The 23,446-nt window shown below is 34.1% G+C and overlaps 2 protein-coding genes across 4 annotated transcripts; one reads left to right on the top strand and one right to left on the bottom strand.

The window, feature by feature from the left end:
• Positions 1–2,579: 2,579 nt before the first annotated feature.
• On the bottom strand, positions 2,580–7,423 carry LOC133801836 (uncharacterized). 3 transcript variants are annotated; one of them, XM_062240067.1, is made up of 8 exons: positions 7,102–7,423; positions 6,965–7,023; positions 4,096–4,191; positions 3,770–4,011; positions 3,475–3,690; positions 3,317–3,409; positions 3,130–3,234; positions 2,580–3,051 (listed from the first exon to the last, which is right to left on the bottom strand). In XM_062240067.1, exons 3-8 carry the CDS (start codon positions 4,187–4,189, stop codon positions 2,707–2,709), a joined length of 1,095 nt encoding a protein of 364 aa, XP_062096051.1. In that variant the 5' UTR covers positions 4,190–4,191; positions 6,965–7,023; positions 7,102–7,423; the 3' UTR covers positions 2,580–2,706. The 3 variants fall into 3 exon arrangements, with proteins under 3 accessions (XP_062096051.1, XP_062096054.1, XP_062096053.1); XM_062240070.1 differs by lacking the exons at positions 6,965–7,023; positions 7,102–7,423 and adding exons at positions 4,294–5,170; positions 5,261–5,352; XM_062240069.1 differs by having other exon boundaries at positions 6,965–7,423.
• Positions 7,424–9,266: 1,843 nt separating this feature from the next.
• LOC133799787 (peroxidase 7-like) lies at positions 9,267–13,785 on the top strand. The gene is made up of 3 exons (XM_062237784.1): positions 9,267–9,695; positions 12,838–13,183; positions 13,367–13,785. The coding sequence occupies exons 1-3, from the start codon at positions 9,267–9,269 to the stop codon at positions 13,783–13,785; spliced, it is 1,194 nt and encodes a 397-aa protein (XP_062093768.1).
• Positions 13,786–23,446: the final 9,661 nt, after the last annotated feature.

Here is a 23,446-nt window from a genome sequence, read left to right as displayed (position 1 = left end):
GATCCATTTTTCTTTCAATAGCAAGACACAAACATTAAAAGATGTAACCCCCTTAGGTTCATATTTTCTTATCTCATAAAATGAGATGCTCATCTTTTATGTGAGAAAAAAATTAAATTCTCAAATAATTATTTTATTCACAAATTACATACTAACAATAATATAGGACAAAACCTATTAACATCTCACAAATGTTTGCATGATTATATTTTCACATAGTTGTCAACATATATGACTTATATCATACTCACATGACTCTTTATTAATATAAGAACATAAACTACAAATATCATACACATATGATTTCATATTTTTATTTAATCACAAAATCAATATAGTTATGCATGTCATATAAAACTCATAAAATTGTCATTCTAATAATTTCTCATTATCACAAAATAAGACAATTAAATAACATCCTAGCATATTACCAAATAATCTACTAGATTATTTACACAATATGTTAATTAATCACATATAGCAACAACTCAAGATGTTGAATTATCTTCTAATCTAACCACTATATTTAAAAAAAAAAAAACAAATGAGATTAGAAAACAATGAACCTTATTTATAAAATTTTATTCTTCTCGTTTCTATCACTATATGAAAACCATTAGATCTTCTAAGAAAACTAAAGAACAACATTACCTCATCTTACCATCTTTTCAAAGTTGGATCCTCACAAGATCTCTATGGTTTCTCATTCTATTGAAAAGGAAAGTAAACTTTCGATTGTTAGAGAATATATTTTTATACTCAATGGAAATATGGAAAAACCAAAATACAACTCTATGCAAAAATACAATAGACAAGATAATATTAATTAAAGAAATATTACAACCCAATTGCTAAAAATAAAAGTAAATAGAAAGATGTAGAAGAAGAAGATTACAAATTCAAAACAATAATAATACAAGTAAATAAGATCAACAAGATTAAAAGAATGAAAATAAAACCAATAAAAAGAAAAAACTCTCACACAACCAAAGTGTAGAGTAGTGGGGATCAGCAACTTGAACAAGGTTCAAAACCTTTGTCCAAAATCTTATTTCCCCCTATTCTCTAAGCACTAAGGGATCTCTCTAGGAAATAGCACTCTAGAATTATCAAGCCCCTATGGTGTATTTTCCAGCCAAGTGCTTTGTGGATGGAAAATTGTGTGTGTTTACAAGTGAGCAATAGGCTCCTATTTATAGAGTTTTGAGACACCCTTTGAATTTCAAATTCTACCAACCCTCATGGTTGTTACCAATGATTACTTGGATGTTTATGGAATTAAAATAGAGATTTGGGAGTTACTTGGCTGTTGGAAACGTTCAAAATTGGATAAAATCGAAGTTTGGAAAATGCTGTCAGCCGCTCAGGCCGCGACCTGAAAAACATGAGCCACGGCCCACGATGTTTTCTGCCTCTTTGGCCGCGGCCTGAAAAATGTAGGTAGTGGCCCAAGTTTTTTTAGCAACAAATTTTCCAAATTTTCCCAAACGTTCCAAATTCATTCCCACTTGATTTTGTAACTTCCATACACATTGTAGGAGTTAAAATCACATCTCTAACATCCATATCTCTTATGGCTTTTGAGAAATTCAAATCAAAATGTGTAATATCAAATCTACACATTATTGGGTAATATTGGGGAGTTACAAGTTTTTTTTTTTTTTTAACTCCAAAATATGTCACATTTGCCTCACACATGTGTCCAATTTTTGTGACTCTCAATAATATGTTACAAGGTGTGACAAATCACATTATGTCGCATTATATTATTTAAAATAATATAACATTCCCCCACTTAGATTAAATATTAACTTTTGGTAACACTTATTTAATCAATCAAAACATTATATTAAAATATAATATTCCCCCAATTGATTAAATAATGACTCATTTATGATCAAAATCTTTTAACCCTAACCTGATAGTTGACTTTAGGATCACATTTTTGTTTAAACGACTTGAATAGCAAGTCTTGCACTATTTTAATATACACAGTGTAACGGTCTTGGTTATCGAGGGCGTTCCATATATCTTAGCTATATTGATAGATAATGTCTCACAAACTCGTGCATATTGTTAGCTAAGAACTCATCAAGAGATCTCTCAACCTACAGAATACTTTACATATGCTAATAAAACAGAGAATATTGCTCCTAACCAGAATATTCGAAAGAGTTCATTACAAAATGCCGAAATCGATTTACACTACAAAAATCAGGGCCTATACCGAGAACAAATGTCCTCGGTATAAGCCGAAATGTCCTCGGTATATCTTATACCGAGACAATGTCGTCGGTATAAAGTTGTCGGTACAGCCGCGTCGGTAAAAACAAAACGTCTACCGACGACATTCAAAATGTTCTCGGTATACGTTTTACCGAGGATAATGTCCTCGGTAGAAAGTGACAAATGTCCTCGGTACAACAAACCTCAATTTCTCATCGTACTGGTACATACCGACATCTTGGTGGTATATACCGAGGACAATGTCCTCGGTATAGACTTGTCCCCAATTTTTTTTTATATTTGTTATTCCCTTATTTATTTATTTATTTTGAATTAAATATAAGAAAATAGAATAAAATTAAAACACTTATATTAAAGATATAAAAAAAAACATAAGAGTGTATTCGTTGAATTAAAATAAAGACTTGTCTTAAACATGATAATGTAATAGTCAATTGTAATAAAATTCATACATAAGTCCTACTGAGTCGGTGCTCCAACATCAGGATCATCGGGTGGTGGTGGTGGGGCAGATTGAGATCCCGGGGTGATACAATGAGTCCGGACATGCTCCTCTAACTGTCGAAGACGCTCTCTCATCTCAGACAACTCTTCATCTCTAGTTTGTGAAGGACGAAAATCAAATGGAGTTCGGTCCCTTATGTTAAGGATACGTCCATATCCTTTCTGGTGGCCCCGTCGTTTTCCGAAGACATTTTGTACCAAAGATATGTCTTCATCTTCAGGCGCACTCGAAACTGGTGTGGAACTCTCAGTATCAGTTGCCTGTGTCTGCTGTGTGTCGCGGTATGCACGCAATTCCTCCTGTGATACAATGTATAATGTAATTAAAATTTTGAAACAATTAAAAATTTGAAAAATGTTTAAAAAAACTTAACGTACCCAAGTATTTTTTGCTGTCTCTGTCACCCACCCTGTGCCTGATTTATGGTGAGTATCCATCCAGCTATCCGGGATGGACTCAAGTTGCCCAGTCTCTAAATTGCGCTGTCACGTACATATATTTTTATAAAATTAATAATTAAACGTAAATAAGAAAAATAAACTAAAAAATAATTAATTAACTAACCTTTTTATAGCGTAAGGCTGGGATTGACTGAGAACCTCCATAGCTAAGCTCTTTCAATTTCTTTCTATTTTCCTTGTTGACCACAGAACGTTTCTGCAAAAAGTTATCGTTAGTAATATATTTAATTAAGATAGTTAAGTTTAGCAAGAAATTAATACCGTAATTTCTGGGCGACGGAAAAAATCAATTGCTTTTTGCCACTGCGTATCCGTGCAACCACCATAACGATTTTGTGGCCCATTAATCGTTAAGTGCTCTTTAATATCGTACTTCCAGTCAGAATACTTTTTAGCACACGAAGTATCAATGCCTCTCAAGATCCCAGGCATATGCCCTTCTCCATATCTAGTACGCCCAATATCAAACAAATCATCCTAATTTACAAACATTTATTAGTAAATATCATATATAACATAAAATAAGAATTAAGATAAAAATACATAAACTACTTACTTCCAAATGTGCAAGTATTCTTTCTTTCGAGGCATTTGGTACTTTTGACCATTGAGGACAGTCCGGATCTGTGTACTGTCGAACAAGTAATCCGAGCTCTCTTGAGAAATTTGAGCTGTACTCTCCGATCTCTTTATATGTTCTCCCCCGCACATCCCACTCGAGAGGGAGAGGACGCCCCAACTGTTCCCTCTTTTCCCGCGTGTTCAATCCCTTATGGCGTCCACGTTTACTTGGAGGCGCTATTGTATGCAAATTCAATATTTTAAAATTAATATGGATTAATTGTTAAATTTTAAGGAGTATATCAATGTGTAAAATATTACCTCGTTCACAATCAGCTGGGATATCTGCCGGTCCACGTGGAGGATCGCATCCTCCACCATCACCCCCGTGAGATTGAGCAATAACATCAGCCATATCTGTCAAATTAATCGATATTAAAATTACATTTATCAGTTAAAAATGACAATATAAAATTATTTATTGTTAAAAATAATTACTTCAACATATTATAAAATTACCACTTAATTATCACTATAATAATCTTCACTATCATCATCGGTTTCTATGTGTTCATCTTCCTCTTCATCATCTTCATATTCAACCTCCTCCTCCTCCTCCTCCACTTCCTCTTCCTCCTCCTCCTCTTCTTCTTCCATTTCCTCCTCCCTCTCCTCCTCAATTGCAACATTATCTATCTCAACAAATTGTAATGGAGCCCCCGTACGTTCAAAGCTGATTTGTGGCAACGGTCCAAGATCAACGAATAATTGGAAATTAGAGGAACTAGTGTCGTGCATAACATCTACTTCTACATCCTCCGCTTGTTCTTCAACTAGTGGGATGTCCCACACATTTCTGTGATGCACTTCTTGGACGACTTTCCAATGAGATTTATTTTTAAGGTCTTCAATGTAGAAAACTTGGTTAGCCTGAGTTGCTAAGATAAATTTATCATCTTTGAAGGCCTCCGAACTGGTTTTGATACTCGTTATGTTTTGCTCAAACTTTAATCCTGAAGACCGATTAGTGTCAAACCATTTGCACTTAAATAATACAACAGAACAACCAGAAAGATAAGACATCACTAAAACTTCTTCCAACTGGCCGTAATAAGTACTATTTTCGACACCCGCTACAGAGACTCCACTATTTTGAGTTTTGCGATTCTTGTCCCTGTCATAACACAAAAATCTTACTCCATTTACAACACACCCAGGGTACGACGCAACACGAGTTGAAGAACCGTTTGCTAAAGAGATTAATTCTTCATCTACTTCCAAGGATCCTGTTTGTCGAAGATGATAAATCTTATTATAAAACCAATTAGGAAATTCCTCTCTATGTAATTGGTCTAGGTTTTCAACACCTCTAGTCTGTAAAATTTCCCTATGCTCTCTGCAAAAAACAAAAACAACTAATTTAAGAGCTACTAATAAGAGTTATAATAAACATGCAATGAAATGATGAACTACTTTAATTACTTACCGAAGATATGGCAAGATCTCATTGCAGTTGTTTAGAATATACCAATCTGCTATTTTCTTCACTTCATCTTCCAAAATTGTCAATGATTTCTTCAATGACTCACCCTCTCTAAACGGGTCTAAGGCTTCTTGTGATGAACACTAAAAAAATATAATATTATCACTATGTGATAATAATACTATTATATCTTTGGTAATAATTTCTTATTACCAAAGAAAAAAGCAAATATAATTAAATATGTTTTTTTAATGTCTTATGCTTTTTGAAGTTAATTATGTTGTTTTATGATATCTAACTATAATATATTTCAGTGTAAATATTATTAAACTTATTTAAATTTGACATATTAATTTAGTATTTATTAAATTACATATTTTACTTATGCTTTATTGAATAGTTTGATTAATTTAAACAAAATTTCTAAAATTTGTTTAAAATTTATTTAACTACTTTAGGATTAATTTTTATTTTTATTAAAATTTAGTTGCATAATGTTAATGTTAATTTTTTTTATTCTTAATTTTAAAATATATTATTTATATAAAAAACATAAATTATTCAAAAATTGAAAAAAAATATTAAAAAAAATACAGAAAAATTAAAAACAACTAACAAATAATATTAAAAACATATTTTTTTAATTTTAATTTTAATAATGATTAAAACTAACAAATATTAAATTTAATTTTTTTAATTTTAATTTTAATTTTAATAATGGTTTTCTAATAATATATTTGTTAATTTTATTTAATCAGAACTAACACATATTATTTTTTTACATATTAATTTAGTATTTATTAAATTACATATTTTACTTATGCTTTATTGAATAGTTTGATTAATTTAAAAAAAAATTCTAAGATTTGTTTAAAATTTATTTAACTACTTTAGGATTTAATTATTACTTAAATTATTTAATTAATGTTTATTTTTATTAAAATTTAGTTGCATAATGTTAATGTTAATTTTTTTAATCTTAATTTTAAAATAAATGATTTTACTTATCAATTCACTATTTATTAAATTAGAAATTTTATTGAGTACTTCTACTAATATTCACAATATCTCTAAATTTTACAATTCTATAAAAAATTCGGCAGCATAACGACTATATTTTCATCTATCCCAAAATTTAAAATCCTGCAAATAACACATAAAAAATATCCAGACCCAGATCATGCAGAGAGCATTACAAATTCATTTTAAATAACTATATAATTTATAATTATTAGTCTAAATTTTATTAATTATTCAATTTTCTAACCAAAATATTAAAATTCTACTAAAAATTAACAACAACAAATTAATCATCAATATTCATAAAATCTGAATTTTTACTACTAACATAAGCAAAAAAATTAAAATTGACAACAACAACATACTAACATTACCACCAAAATTTTCAAATTAACACTCAAATATTTAATATGTTTACTAATATGTTTAATACACATAAAATTCACCAAACACAACATAGAATTTATTTAAAAAAAATACTAATTAATCATTTAACAATTTTCTAATTCCTAATATCATTTTTACTAATACTTATTTTGAAAACCTAAAAATAAATACATTCTATCTAATATAATTATTTCAGATTTTTATTAAAATTAATATTATATTATTTATATAAAAAAACATAAATTATTCAAAAATTGAAAAAAAAATTAAAAAAATACAGAAAAATTAAAAAAAACTTACCAATGCCTTCAATATCTTGCTAGCAATCCCTATAATCCAACAAAAACCGAATACCCAACCTTCAAACAAAAATTAGAAAATATCATTATACAATTTCATAAATATATATATATATAAAATGAATAAATAAACCATACCTTCAACAAATACACAGAAATTCCTTCACCCTTGGCAATTTTGGGGCTTAAAACCGAGCTTTTATGGAGGAAAACGACTATAATCGGCGGAGGGAGGCGGAGGTTTCGGAGAAAACCCAGAGAAACCAGAGAGGAAGGAGAAGGGGCTTCGCGGCTGAGTGTGATATTTATAAACCCTATACCGAGAACATGTTCTCGGTATAGGTCCTCGGTATAGCAACTAAACCTATTCAGAACCGCGAAAATGTCCCGCGCATATGAAATGTCTATACCGAGGACATGTTGTCGGTATAATGTTCTCGGTATTGAACCTTTTTTTTGTAGTGTTACTATCAAGAGTCCTTTGTATAATCTTTTGATCAATCTATGTATTTTTTTTTAAAAGGTGTGTATTCATACATCATGAAATTAAGGTTGATGATATTTAACCATTTTGTTCTTGCGAAAAATTTCAGCGACATTAGTTAGGGATCCCAGCAAGGCTATTTAATAGCAATCTTGTAAAGCCCATACAGCTCCTTCTTGACATCATATTATCAAGAGCTGAAACTATATCAAAATTACTAGAAGACTCAACTAACCCATTGATGGACCGAACATCCTCTCTAACTCATTTTTTCTACTCTCGCCCATCAAATAAAGAAAAGACAAAGGAATAAAAGGAAAATAGAAAATGAAAGGAAAAAAAAGAAAAAGATAAAAAAAAACAATAAAAGATACGTAACCCAAGCTTAAAAAAAGAAACAACTTATAGTACAAAAGTTGTATAAAAAATTACATAAACAAAAAAAATTGAAAAAGTAGTAGTTGCAATAAAATAAAAAGAGGAAGAAAAACAGTGACAAAAATTATTCTAAAAATAATTGGAAAAAATAATTTCCAAGTAAAAAAAAGAAGAAAATAAATTGTAATCACAGTAAGACTAAAAATAAAAATAAAAATAGTTATATAATATAACCCAAAAAAAGTGAAAAAAAATTCTAAAAATATTAAATCATTTAAAAAAATAGAGAAAATAATACGTATGTTAAAAAAAAGCAGAAAAGTGATTCTAAAAAAAGCACATAACCTAAAAAATTTAGGAAAAAAGAATACATGCAGTAAAAGAAAAGAAGAAAAGAAATTATAAACATGACCAAAAATAAAACAATTATAAAATATAAAAATATGAAAAAGGTAAACAGAATATATGAAATTATTTTGTTTAACCTTACAAAAATGAGATAAAATAACAAAATTATCCTAGAAATCATAAAAAACTAAAAACACTCCACTTAAAATATATGGCATTATTTAAAATCATACGAAAATTTACAAAAATTAATCCCATGTAACTAAGAGAAAAAATAAATTCCCATATTTTTGTAAAAGAAAATAAAAAAAATCATATGTAATTGTCTCTAAAAAAATATTTGACACCGACGGATAAACACCCCAATAACAACTAACAAGTGTCGTGGCAAGCCCAATATCCCGTGGGAGATCATGTTGCCCCAAATGTTGATGGGAAATAAGGATGATGGTCGAACAATTAATCACATCCAACTCGATCGAGTTGTTTGCTGGAAATGCATATGCTTGAGAGTTGAAGTACACTGGAGACTCGATAGTTATAGTGTGTATCCAATTTTATTATATCAACATTCAAAAAATTGTTGTAAGTCTATTTCTTTTTTCTTAGTAATTTGTTATTAACATCTAATAAAAACAGCAGATACAATTTTTCTAAAAAACTTATATAATTGCATAAATAGAAAATTAATGATTATTTTTTATAATTTTTAAATAAACGGGTACAGCACGTTCCCAGTATCTAATATATGTATGACATCTTTAGCCTCAAACAATAGCATATTCATATTAATAAATAGCATATTCAAAGGATCTGTGAACATGCATATGTGAAAGTCAATTATTTTATATATATATTTCCTTTATATATCTCAAATTACATTTTGGCATGTCATGTGTATTTTCTAGAGTTTGTGCTTCCCACGTACTATACTCCCTCCCTCTATGTGACCATTTAGTAAACTATTTTAATTGTATATTAATAAATCCCGTACAATATTATATGCTTTATATATGTATGCACGATATATCCATTAATAAAGAGAGAGTTCATCATAATTTCCAGACATTAGTATTTGTGTTCCGAACCAACCATGAATCGTTTCATATCTTTTTCGATTTTTCTTCTTGGAATTATCCACGTAGTTTCACTCTCATCAGCTTTCTCGAAATCGGCGGCTTTTCTGAGAGAAGAACAAAAAGACCTACTAGATCTAATTCCTGCTGCAACGACGTCCTCCTTTAATAAGTACGACGAAGATCAAGATTCTTCACCACATGATTATAACGATCAACCTTTGCAGGGTATCTTTTCCCTAACCCTTCCATCTTTACTGTCTCATCATCACACGAAGCACTCCGACGAAGACTACGAAGACTACTCCCTTTCCTATAACTACTATTACGAGAGCTGTCCCGACTTGGAATATATTGTGAATAGAAAAGTACGGGAATGGATAGCAAAAGATAACACCTTTGCTCCTGCACTCCTCAGGTTGCACTTCCATGACTGTGCTGTCCGGGTAAGGTCATCCATCCTATTATATATACACGTAATAGTACTTACCACTACTATTCAGGCCTTCATGAACACATGTAGATACATATAGATATGTTTGGCTTTTTTTTTTTTTTTGTAAAGTATTCTTAGTAATTTTTTGCACAAAATAATTGTTTATACTAATCATTAGTATAAAATGATTGACACTTTTGTTTAATGTTTTTCTGCATATTTTTTTATTTATTTATTTTTAAGTATTTTTCTTTTTATAAGATTAAATGTAATCATTTTTTGTTTATATGATCAAATAAAAAAATATAGCTGTTTTATATAATAAGTATGCAGATAACGAAAATTCTTGGATTTAATGATTTGTTATTTTTTTCTTAACTTCAACGGAATATTTTTATATATAACAAAATATTCTTATATTTAACGATAGATTGTAAAAATAATTTAAACTTAAATAAAATTAAATAAATAATTAAACAAATTAAAATATAATATTTTTAGATTTTACAATAACAATTATTTAAAAATAATAAAATGATACAGTTTATTACATAAATATAATTTAATTAAACTTAATATTCACATATTAGAATAATATCATATTAAACAAATAATATAATATAATCTACTATCAACTAGAAATAAACTTCTTTTAAAAAAAAACTAGCAACAAACTTAAATATAAAATTCATGTTTAATATTAATATTATAATAAACATATAATATATAATCTCTTATTGTTACTGTCAAATTAAAAAACTAGAACAAACATAAACTTAAACAAAAATTAATTAATTAATTAATTAAAATATGATATTTTTAAGATATTTTAAGAAGTCATACATATCATTTTTTTATCTTATAAATAATAAAGTCATACATATCATTTTTTTATCTTATTAATTTGTGTGATAATTTATTTTTTTATCATGTGATTGGAGCTCTTTTTCTTCATCAAATTCTCCAAAGGATATTGGAAGATATATTAGAAATAGTTGATGCATGTATACTACTATACACTATGACTTAATCTATTATTAAATTCTTTTAAAATATTATTGTAATTTATAGATATGTCATGCAGCCATGTAAATATATATATGTCAATGTTGTGTTTAGATATCATATATGTAGAAATTATTAATATGCATATTTATATATATACTATAGAAGTGTAATTCATTGTATTATATATTAAAAAAATTAATGGAATTTTATTAAAATTATAGACAATGTTTTGTCTTAACTTTTTAATATATTTATGTCGTACATTATATTAAACATATTTTATTATTTTTATTATATTGTTTATTTATTTAAAACATACATGATAATTAAAAATAAATACATGTTTGAATAAGCATGTTTATAACTTTAAAACTAAACAAACGTGTATTGTACATTATTTTTATCTAGTAATACATATATATTATATATATATATATATATATATATATATATAGCTCTCATTGGACTACTCTTCTCGAATCAAATAGAATAATCCAAAAATGAAAGGTTTCAATCCATATCAGAAAATATGTTTGATATTTGATAATACTAATCAAGCACGTTTGTTTTTAAAGTAAGCGCGTACATATATATATATATATACACACTAGATACAAAGAACGTGCAATATGCACGTTTAATTAGTTTTATTTATAGAATATATTAATTATTTTTATTAAATTTATATAAATGTCATATAAATTTCAAATAAGTATCCTATTTTAATGAAATAATTTACTTATTTTTGTTTAAGTTTATGTTTGTTCTAATTTTTTAATTTGGGAGTAACAATAAGAGATTATATATTATATATTTAATGTAATATTAAATATTATACGTGGATTTTAAATTTAAGTTTCTTGCTAGTTTTTTTTTAAAAACAATATGTTGCTAATTCACAGTATATTATATTATATGTTTAATATGATATTATTCTAATAAGTGAGTTTAAGTTTAATTAAATTTTATTTAAATTATAAAATGTATGATTTTATTATTTTAAAATAATTATTATTGTAAAATATCTCAAAAATATTATATTTTAATTTGTTTAATTATTTATTATTTTAAAATAGTTATTATTTTAAAATATCTCAAATATATCATATTTTAATTTGTTTAATTATTTATTATTTTTAAATAATTAACATTATAAATTATCTAAAAAATATCCTATTTTAATTTTTTTAATTATTTATTTTATTTGATTTAAGTTTTTTTTTGTCGGGTTATCTTATTTAAGTTTAAGTGTTTATAAACTACCGTTAAATATAAGAATATTCTGTTAAATATAAAAATATTCCGTTAAAGTTAACATTAAAAAAAATAAAAAATTGTCAAAACCAATAATTTATGTTATCTACACACTTATTTTATAGATATATATACTAGATAGCAATGAATACCTTGTTGGCTTAATTTTAGTTATAGTTTTTTCAATTATATTTATTAAATTTATATCACTATCATATCAATTTTAAATAAATAAACAATATTATGTATAAAACAATGATATAAATATATTAAATCAAAATATTGTTTATGATTTTTTTAAATATATATAATAGGATAACTTTTTTAAACATAAATGATAACATTTTTAATAAAAATTAAGAATATTTTATATTTATTATTATTATTATATTTTATACTATATAATTATATTAAATATTATTATAATAATAATATTTTATAATATTTGAATTCATACTAATAATATTAGGATTATATATTATTATCAAAATAGTATTTATAACATTTAAATTTATATTAATATACATTAAATGTATTATATATTATTATAATAATGATATTTTATAACATTTTAATTTTTATTAATATAATTATTATATATGTAGTTTTATATTAAATATTATTATAATAATGATATTTTATAATATTTAAATTTATATTAACATAATTAATAAATATTTATTTTAGTTTATTGTAAATGAATATTATTTTAAATATTTAGAAGACTTCATTAAAGTTAATAAAACAAACCTTTAAAACAAAAAAAATTCCTCATCTACACAGTTTTTATATTGAAAAACTATCAATATATTTTTTATATTTTGAGTTTTTATGAATATTGTAGTGTTGACATAATCTTTTTATTTGCATTATTATTGGCTTTAAAATAGGGATGTGATGCCTCAATTTTGCTAAATGACGAAAGAAGCGAGAGGACAGCAACAACAAGCAAAACACTCAGAGGATTTGAAGTGATTGACGATATCAAATCAGAGCTAGAGAAGAAGTGTCCGAAAACGGTGTCGTGTGCTGATATTCTGACTGCAGCTGCAAGAGATGCCACGGTTCAAGCTGGAGGTCAATACTGGACAGTTGACTTTGGAAGGAAAGACGGCCTCATTTCCATTGCTAAAGAAGCTGAGTCATTGGTACCCATGGGCCGCGAGAGCATCACAGATTTGATCGAGTTTTTCCAGTCTCTAGGGCTGGACAATGATGACCTGGTTTCCCTTTCTGGTGAGCCATTTACATTGAAACAGTACTACTTTCAAGTACAGTTATATGCGCATTTCACTTCATTTTTATTACATTATCCATCCTTAAGATGAGACTTTAAAATTGTTGGAAAAATATTTGGATGATAAGTAGTCACTTTGTTTATGATATAGCAAAACTAAGCTTAATAGTAAAAAATGTCAGGGGCTCACACCATTGGAAGGGCATCTTGTGAGTCCATACAATACCGTCTGTTCAACTACAGCCTGACCGAGTCACTAGATCGGACCATCGATCCAAACTACGCCGATTACTTGGGAAGAAAATGCAGATGGTCGACCGATCTCTACGTAGAACTAGACTCAGAAACTCCGACTAAATTCGACAATGAATATTATAATAACCTAATTAATAGGAAAACAGGAGTCTTATCAACTGATCAGCGACTCTATTCTGATTCAAGAACTTTGTACATTGTCCAGACTTTGGCTAAAAACTCATATACTTTCAACCAACAATTTCAGAAATCCATGAAGAAGCTTGGCAATGTTCAAGTCCTTACCGGTCCCAGCAAGGGTGAAATTCGAGACAATTGCAATTTTGTCAACGCCGGTCGTTATTGATTGGTTTTTCTCTTTATCAATGTTCTTTCAAATCCCTCCCTATAAAAATATCAGCAAAATATATATACTATAATTTGTATAACTTTGTTCAACGTTTCATTTCAATTTTCTTGAGTATTAATGATCATATAAATATACATATATATTTTGTATGTAGTCTCATGTATATGGAAATTATTTTTGAAGAAGCTTCATATTATAATTTCGTGATATATACACTCATTTGGAACTTTAATTACTGTTTATTAGGATGCATTCATATATACCGAATCTTACTGAAAAAAAAAAATTAATAATATTATTTAAGTTTTGCTATTAAGTGGTGGAACCCACTTATTTTTATTTTAATTATCAGACTTTTTCTTCTTCCTTTTTCTTCTCCCTCCGCACCTTTCTTCTTTTTCTTTTCTTCCTTGCTTTTCTCTAGGCAACCCATGACAAGGGCACCACACCCAACCACCACTTGCCACCATTTCCGACATGCGTCGGTGCTGCAGCTTCCCCACCGGCGACGACAGCAACTCCAAAGTTTGGTGACCATCAGAGCAAGGACGCGCCCGTATGGCCACTTCGAAGTTTTGCCATCGAAACTTTGTAGTGACTTACGGGTGAACTCCGACCACCGTTCAGCGAGTGGGTGGCACCGTTGGAATTAGCATCGCGAGAGAAATGTCGCCCACTAAGTCATTCCGGTCAACTCGCTATTTTTCTCCGGCGAGATTTTGGGTATCTTCACTCATTCGGAAGCATTTTCCGGCGACCACTACTACAATACTGGGCTATCCCGACATCCAACCACAATAGTCAACTCGACTGACTGTCGTAATTGCTTAGCAAGACTTTACGCCGGCAGCTAATAACTGTCACTGTTGCATTTGACTGTCCCTATTGACTCCAACACCGAGAGTTAATTCGAGACCAACGCTGACGGTTAAAAGATGTCGCTATCGACCCCAACACTGACAGTTAAATCGAGATCAATGCCGACAGTTAAAATGTGTCGCTATTGACCCCAACGTGGACAGTTAATTCAAGACCAATGCCGACAGTTAAACGTTTCGCTATTGACCCCAACACCGATAGTTAATAAAAGTCCAATGCCGACAGTCATAAAAATGTCGCCAAAATTCAAATAAAAAATATAAAATTGTAATTAATGAATAGTATAATTTTAAAAATAAACTAAATTATGTAAATATATATATATTTATAAAAATTACATATTTATTAAAAACTTTTAAAACTATATGTTTTTTGTTTCTACATTTTTCATATTATTAACTTTTGTATTTATAATAATTTTTATATCAAAATTTAAATTTATTATTCTTTAACATATTTATAAAATTTGTAGATTATAATTATAAAAATAAACTAAATTATGTAAATATATATTTATAAAAATTATGTATTTATTAAAAAAATTTAAAACTAGATTTTTTTTGTTTCTAAATTTTTGATATTATTAACTTTGTATTTATAAGAATTTTTATATCAAAAATTAAATTTATTATTCTTTAATATTGTTGACCCAAGATTTGGCCAACTGACACGGAGTCAAAACATGATTGATATGAACGAATGTGTAGAGAAGAACGTAATGACAAAAGTAAAGAAAACACAGTGATTTATAGTGGTTCGGCCCCAGGATCTGGTAATGACCTACGTCCACTTATACTGATATTGATATAAGAATCAGAAGGGTGATCAAAGAACCAGGGTTCGATGAGTTTCACTAACCTCTGAAGAACAATACAAGTTTACTTGGAGAATTACTATAGTTTGGAATGATTCAAAAGTAAAAGTCCCTTCCTTTGAGCTATCTCTTGTTATTTATAGGCTCAAGGAGGGTTACAAAAGATTGTTATAGATATTCTTTCCTGAATAATCGGATACCCAGAAGATTGTATGAGATAAATTCAGGATTCATAAAGATCTTCCCATAAATGTTGCCTTGTACACGGAACCATCGACCAGACTGGTCGCGGGTAAGACGGGCTTACCCTGCTTCTACGGTGTCTTCTGCTCGATGCTCTAGCAAACGCTTCCAGGTGTCAGCCACGTGTCCAGAGATTACTTGCCACGTCACCAATGCTAATTTATTGGATAACATTTGCCCCCCAAAGTTTATTTACTACGAACAGTAAATAAACTTTTGGACGAACGACTCTTCCGTAACCCCTCCTGACGTGTCAGAACCCTTCGTGTGTTCTTGAAAAAAGCAACCCACTTCTGTCTAATCATGTCTTTTCGGTTCCCCAGAAACGATTTCGACGGCCATCCCGTTTCCCCATGCTCTGAAGAAGGAAAACAAATGATTACACTTTTTTAATATCAGAAACAAACTTATATAAGACCGTCGAAGCCTCTTCTATCTTTTTAGGCACGCCATTGTCTTTGCAGAAAACCCCAAAAACCAGAGCTTTAAACTTCTCCGGAGACCGTTTTCCTGCGCTTCCAAGACTCAGACCGTGGGCTTTTTAATCTCCGAAGACCTTTCTTCCACCCCTACGATCACTCTTCTCGGTAAGTTTTCGAAACCCCACGCTTCTAATTTCTCGTGGTGCATGCTTCTGATGGTGTACCGTTTAAATTTTTCCGTTTCTGGTTTAAGGTGCTTGTAGACAGAATGTTTTGTAGGCACAGTAGAGTTACGAGTTAGTTTAAAATCCAGGATCATGCTTTTTAGGACGTAAAACTGAAGTGAAATTTCGATCTTTAAACCAGTTGAAAAATAAATTTTTCCCGCCCTAAGGGGAGTTGAAAAAGCTTTTCCAGAAATTTTTTTTACTTTCACCCTTTGATCCGTTTTTCAAACTGTTCGTGTAGAAAGATTTAGCTTCTTGTTAGAATGCTGTTGTATAAAAGCCTAACTTTTATACTCGACCAGCGTTATTATAAAAAGCCTTTTAAAAGTTCCACATCCTCACCTCCCCATTCTTCTGTTTGCAGATTTTAATGCCAGATTTGTGGGGAGGTGAAAGACCCATCGACGATGACCTTCTCGCCCAGTTGCTCGAGGGAGAAGAACAACTAGCTGACCGTATCCACGAGATTCCTTTCTCGCGATCCTCTTCCAGACCCCATCCTTCCTCTCCAATGGCTCGCTCCATGTCTTCTGGCAAGAAAAGACCTGAGTCCGGAAGCAACCCAAATTCTCCTGCCCAGCCTGATTCGCAGGCTAGGGTTCCCTCGACCAGTGGTCGAGAAAATCTCGTTCCTGATCCTAATATCCAAATTAGGGCTCGCCCTCGTCATCGGAATCCGCCTGATGTCGTGTGGTATACTTCCCCAGCCAGTTCAGTGACCCCTCGAATGGTCGCTAACTGCTTCAGAAAATTCCCCCTTACAGGGGTAACCATTATACGTCCTACCACAGACCAGAGGGCTAACCTCCCAGGAGGTGCAAACAGCGCCTGGTCCCGGTATCACCTTGAGGCGGGAGCTTACCTCCCTCTTCATCCCTTTTTTGTGGGGGTGGCCAACTATTTTGGTGTCGCCCCCTTCCAAATAACTCCAAACGGATATAGGATGCTGGCCGCACTCCATATCCTGTATAAACTTAACAAATGGCCAGAACCTTCGCCCCACGAGGTCAACTATCTATTTGACCTTAAATCTAACCCACAGCACAACGGAACGGGCTTCTTCCACTTCTGCCACCAGGAGACCGGCCGGACGTTCTTGAGTGGCACTACCCATATATCCAACGTGGGGCACTACAATAAGGAGTATTTCCTTACTCCAGACATAACCAGCAACAACTTGGCCTTTGCCCGAGGAGGTAGGAGCTTGTCCTTGACTGGTCGATACTTTAACCTAAAGTGTTTCCTTTTATTTTCCTCAAACTTTAATCTGTTTTTCAGGCCCTTGGTTACGTCCGACCCCAACACCAGACATGGTGTTGAGGTCCAATACTCTGGCCAGGATGTCTGATGCAGCAAAAAGTGTCAAGACCCTGATAACTGAAAAAAACTTGAGGTTGTCTGGCCTCCTGGCTCCTCGCCATGAAACTAGAGGGTCCGTGGTGGACGAAGCCACTGCCGAGGGGGTTCCCGAGCAGCAACCTCCTGTGCCTCCTCCTCAAAGGAGGCCTACAGGGGTTACAATCAGGGAACCCACGGGCAGCCCTTCCGTAGAAAGGCCTTCTGCTCCCCAAGGCAAGGGGAAACAGAAGGCCAAAGAGCCTATTGTTGACTTGGAAGAATCCTCCGACGATAATGGTAAAGTTATTTCGCTTTTAAATGGTTTGCCAATTCCCTGTCACTTGTTTGACGGGGATGGTAACTTTACATATGCTCCAAATCTAGGGCCAGACTTCTTCATACCAGATAATGAGTATATGACTAATAGAGTCAATAGTGTAGCGACCAGTAGTTGTAGCTCGGGTATTTACTTTGTTACCTCCTTTCAGTTGTCTAAGATACTTTCAACTGCCTCCTTTTTTATTAACTTGCTATGTTTATTTGCATGCAGATATGTCAACTCCCAACATCTTTGACATGTACCAGGCCGAGGATGAAGAGGAGGTTCCTCAACTCCAACAGAAGCCTAAGAAGAGAACTGGTGAATCCAGCCGCAGCCCTCCAGCCAAGAAGGGTCGAACAGAAGACCTTCCCCAGGACGTGCCGACTGGGCAAAGTCCTGCAACAACAGGGTAAACTTCTACCCCTCCTCCAGTTCCTTCCGAGCAGCAAAACGCTCCTGCCCCGCCGAATCCTCCAGCCGCACCTGTCAGAGAGCAGCTTTCTCGTGAAGAAGCTCATGGGGCCAGACTCATGAGCCGTGCCATTCGATCTGCCAGGGACCGCCTCGATCACATCGGCAAAGGCGACCATGTTAGGGCCGCAATGGTCCAAGCTGAAGAGCTGCCAGTCAACCAGATCCTGAACAGGGCTCTGAACGAAATCTCCAGCGTAAGTATTTCTTTATTCTTCAAGCTTTAGTTTTTTAGTCCTCATGATAAGTTCTAACTCCTTTTTTTTTCTTTATTTACAGGCCTTGCTGTCTGCCACTACTGCTCGTACCCGAGCCCAGGCTTACCTCGAGCAGGCCGAGGCAAAAGCCATCGAGAGGTATCAGGTGAAGGCGGCCGAGGAGCTTTCGGCTGCTGAGGCTAGGCATGCCAAGGAGTTGGAGGCAGTGGTCCGAGAGAGGGATGTGGCGGTGACTAAGCTGTCAGAGGCTGAAGCTGCGAAGGATGCAGCAGTTAAGTTGAGGCAGGAGTACCGAGATTTCAACAAAGCCCATCTCCGCGAAATCAAGCATCTGGGGGAGGTACTCAAGACCAAGGATGAGGCTATTCTCACTCTCAGGGGCAAGGTGAAGCAGTTGGAGCTTGACAACTCCAAGAATCTGGAAAAGTACAAAAGGATGACACTTCGATGTTTCTACAATTTCTGGAAACATAATCAGGGTGCTGACTTTAGTTACCTTTCAGAGGAAGTCAGAACTGTGGAGTTGGCTCGATGCGCTACCCAACTGGCCGAAGAGGAGGCAAGAGCTGCAACCCCTGCCACTCCAAGCGTCGCTGGTGTAGAAGAAGAAGTTGTCGAGGACGCGACTATCCAGGATGCTGCCCAGGACCCTTCGGCCCCGAATGCCTCTTGAATTCTTCTCATTTATTTTTCCTTCTTTTTGGATATACGACCCAAGGGTCGTGATGTAAAAACAATGGTTTCTCTTTTTTAAACTTTGCTGCACGGGCAGTAAATCTTTTTTCTTTTACTTGAACAGTTACATCCAAGCAGCGATGCTTGCGGTGTAAAAGCTTAAATCTTGATGCTATAACATTTTTACTTATTATAACATTTGTCCGAATGACCGAACTTAGCATAGTACTTTGGCATGATTTAACAAAACCTAAATTTTGAAAAATACTCTAAGTACTGTAGCATGCTTTCACTCATTTTGTTCATGTGTTTACATACCTTGAGAGTATGCTTTGCTATCGATGTGCCTTATATGCCCCCTAAGTGATCGAGGAGCTTTTAGGTCCTTGGTCACTTGCCTTCACCATGACCTGTTCGAAAATTCCTGTTCGTGTTAAAAAATAATACTTGTAATACAGCAAAACAACACACGTAATGAACAAATACTTGCAAATGTAAATTCACAAAGGTTGGCAAGAATGACTGGCTGCGCATAGTCCCTTATAATCTCGTATTAAAAATGGACTAAACATGTCTTTACGAGTGATTCTTTAATAGAACCTTACATATACGAGCAGTTAGCCATACAGCGTGGCTAACCCTCTTTGCAAGCCAGTCCTTTAAAAAGGACTGTTTATTGATAATACTTGCCCAGGTGTTCTCCATTCCAGTAGCGTGGAACGAGATCTCCGTTTAAGCGTGCAAGTTTGTATGTGCCTGGGTGAAGGACTTCTTCAATCTGGTAAGGTCCTTCCCAATTAGGTCTGAGCACTCCAGCAGCGGGGTCGCAGGTATTTAAGAAAACTCGTCGTAGGACTAAGTCTCCGACGTTGAATTTTCTTTCTTTAACTATGGAGTTAAAGTACCGGGCGACTTTTTGCTGGTAAGCAGCAACTCGGAGTTGAGATTTCTCTCGTACTTCGTTGATTGTGTCTAGGGATTCCATCATTAACTGGCTGTTCTGATCTTGGTCGTAAGTTAAGTGCCGATGTGAGGGGGGATCTAACTCGACAGGCAACATGGTCTCATATCCATAGGCCAAGGAAAATGGGGTATGGCCCGTCGCTATTCGGTGGGATGTTCTATACGACCATAGGACTTCAGGCAGCTGCTTTGGCCATGCTCCTTTAGCTTCTTCAAGCCTTTTCTTCAGGGTGTCTTTGAGAGTTTTGTTCATGGCTTCGACTTGCCCATTCGCTTGGGGGTGTGCGATTGAAGAAAAGCTTTTAATAACTCCATGCCTTTCGCAGAAATCGGTGAATAAGTCCCTGTCAAACTGGGTCCCGTTGTCTGAAACTATCTTTCTGAGCAGACCATACCGGCATACAATGTTCTTGATGACGAAGTCAAGAACTTTCTTGGTCGTGATGGTTGCAAGTGGTTCAGCTTCGGCCCATTTGGTGAAGTAATCAACTGCCACAACTGCGTACTTTACTCCGCCTTTCCCTGTGGGCAGGGATCCAATCAAATCTATCCCCCATACTGCGAAAGGCCACGGGCTCTGCATCTGTTTTAGTTCATTTGGAGCTGCTCGTGGAATCTTGGAGAATCTTTGACATTTGTCGCATCTTCGTACATACTCCATCGAATCCTCGTTCATTGTTGGCCAGAAGTAACCTTGCCTTAGAATCTTCTTTGCCAAACTTTGCCCCCCAGCGTGATCCCCATAGAAACCTTCGTGCACCTCCTTCATCAATTCCTTAGCTTTTTCTGGTGTAATGCACCTAAGTAGTGGCATCGAATATCCTCTTCGGTACATAACACCATCGACCAGGATGTATCTAGCGGCTCGCCTTTGCAGAGTTCTGGCTTTGTTTCAATTTGCTGGCAGTGTACCATTTGTCAGATACTCCAAGTAAGGCGCCATCCATGTATCTTCTAGACGTATCTCAATATTGGCCTCTTCCGCTTTTATGCTCGGCTGATTCAGTCTTTCTACTGGAACTATGTTCAAGGTGTCTGCATCCTTTGCGCTCGCGAGTTTAGCCAAGGCGTCTGCATTTGAATTTTGGTCTCGCGGAATTTGCTGGAGGGTGTATTTTGTAGACTGGGCTAGCAAATCTTTCGTTTTATTCAGGTAGGCCATCATCTTTAAGCCTCGCGCTTGATATTCTCCCAGGACTTGATTCACGACTAGCTGTGAATCACTATAGATATCAAGCTTCTTTGTACTCATATCTTTGGCCATTCTTAACCCAGCAAGGAGTGCTTCGTATTCTGCTTCATTATTTGACGCGGTGAAGTCGAACCTGATTGCGCAGTGAAATCGATGCCCTTCCGGCATTATCAATATCACTCCTGCTCCTGCGTGGGATTCGTTGGATGAACCATCCGTGAATAGCTTCCACGAAGGAGTTTTGTCTTGAGGCATGGGCGCTTCAGGCTGTTCACACTGCTCACTGTCTGGGAGTTCGGTGAATTCCGCAACGAGATCGGCCAGGACTTGTCCCTTTATTGCTGCTCACGGTGCATAAGTTATATCGAACTGCCCTAGTTCAACTGCCCATTTTAACAATCGCCCAGCCGCCTCAGGTTTTTGGAGGACTTGCCGAAGGGGCTGGTCGGTTAGAACTGTGATAGGATGGGCTTGGAAGTAAGGACGCAACTTCCTGGAGGCTAGTATTAAGCAATATGCTAACCTTTCGATTGGCAGATATCTTAATTCTGCACCAAATAGCCTCTTGCTGACATAATAGACTGCTTTTTGTACGCCTTCTTCCTCTCGTACTAGTACCGCACTAGCAGCAACTTCAGTAATTGCCAGATAAATAAACAAAGTTTCTCCTTCAATTGGTTTTGACAGAATGGGAGGTTGCGCCATATGAGCTTTCAAAGCCTGGAATGCTTGCTCGCAGTCTCCCGTCCATTCAAACTTCTTATTGCCCCTGAGTAGATTGAAGAAAGGGACACATTTGTCAGTTGATTTGGAGATGAATCTACTTAGGGCAGCGATCCTTCCGGTCAAACTTTGTACATCCTTGATTTTCTCCGGCGACTTCATGTCGATCAGGGATTTTATCTTTTCAGGGTTGGCTTTGATTCCTCTTGAATTTACTATAAACCCCAAAAACTTCCCTGATCCTACTCCAAAGGAACATTTGAGGGGATTCAACTTCATCTGGTACTTATTCAACACATTAAAGCACTCTTGTAGATCCCTCACGTGTCCTTCTGCTTTCTTAGACTTTACCAGCATGTCATCCACATATACCTCCATGTTTACACCGATCAGCTCTTTAAACATGTGGTTGACTAGCCGTTGGTAAGTCGCACCTGCGTTTTTTAGTCCGAAGGGCATGACTTTGTAACAGTATAAGCCCGTATCGGTCCAAAAGCTGGTGTGATCCTCGTCAGGGGGATGCATGCTAATTTGGTTGTAGCCTGAATATGCATCCATGAATGAAAGGATCTCATGTCCTGCAGTTGCATCGACTAGCTGGTCAATCCTTGGGAGTGGGAAGCAGTCTTTTGGGTAGGCTTTATTGAGGTCCATGAAATCCACACAGGTCCGCCACTTGCCGCTGGGCTTGGGGACCAGCACCGGATTCGAGACCCACGACCGATAGAACGCCACCCTGATAAACCCATTCTCCTTAAGTCTTTCGAGTTCTTCCTTTAAGGCTCTTGATCTATCTTTATCGAGCAGCCTTCTCTTTTGTTGCACGGGTGGAAAAGTTTTGTCTATGTTCAAGACATGGCTGATTACCACAGGATCTATTCCCACCATGTCTTTATGCGACCAGGCGAAAAATTTCTGGTTCCTTCGCAAGAATTCCACCAATGCATGCTTCATGGTAGGCTCTAAATTTTTCCCAACCTTCACTACTCTGGTCGGATCTTTTTTGTCGAGTTGGACCTCCTCCAGGTCCTCGACGGGTCCAACATTCTCTTCAAAATCCCCAAAGCGAGGATCCAAATCTCCATCCTCACTTTGGGCAACACCCTATTTGGTGACTTCACCACCTGATTGGGCTTGCGTATCTATTGCCATCTGCAATCGGTTTGGGGTA

The sequence above is a fragment of the Humulus lupulus genome, chromosome 9, assembly GCF_963169125.1.
Source record: "Humulus lupulus chromosome 9, drHumLupu1.1, whole genome shotgun sequence".
NCBI classification, from domain to species: Eukaryota; Viridiplantae; Streptophyta; class Magnoliopsida; order Rosales; family Cannabaceae; genus Humulus; species Humulus lupulus.
This window is presented reverse-complemented; position numbering and strand designations above follow the sequence as displayed.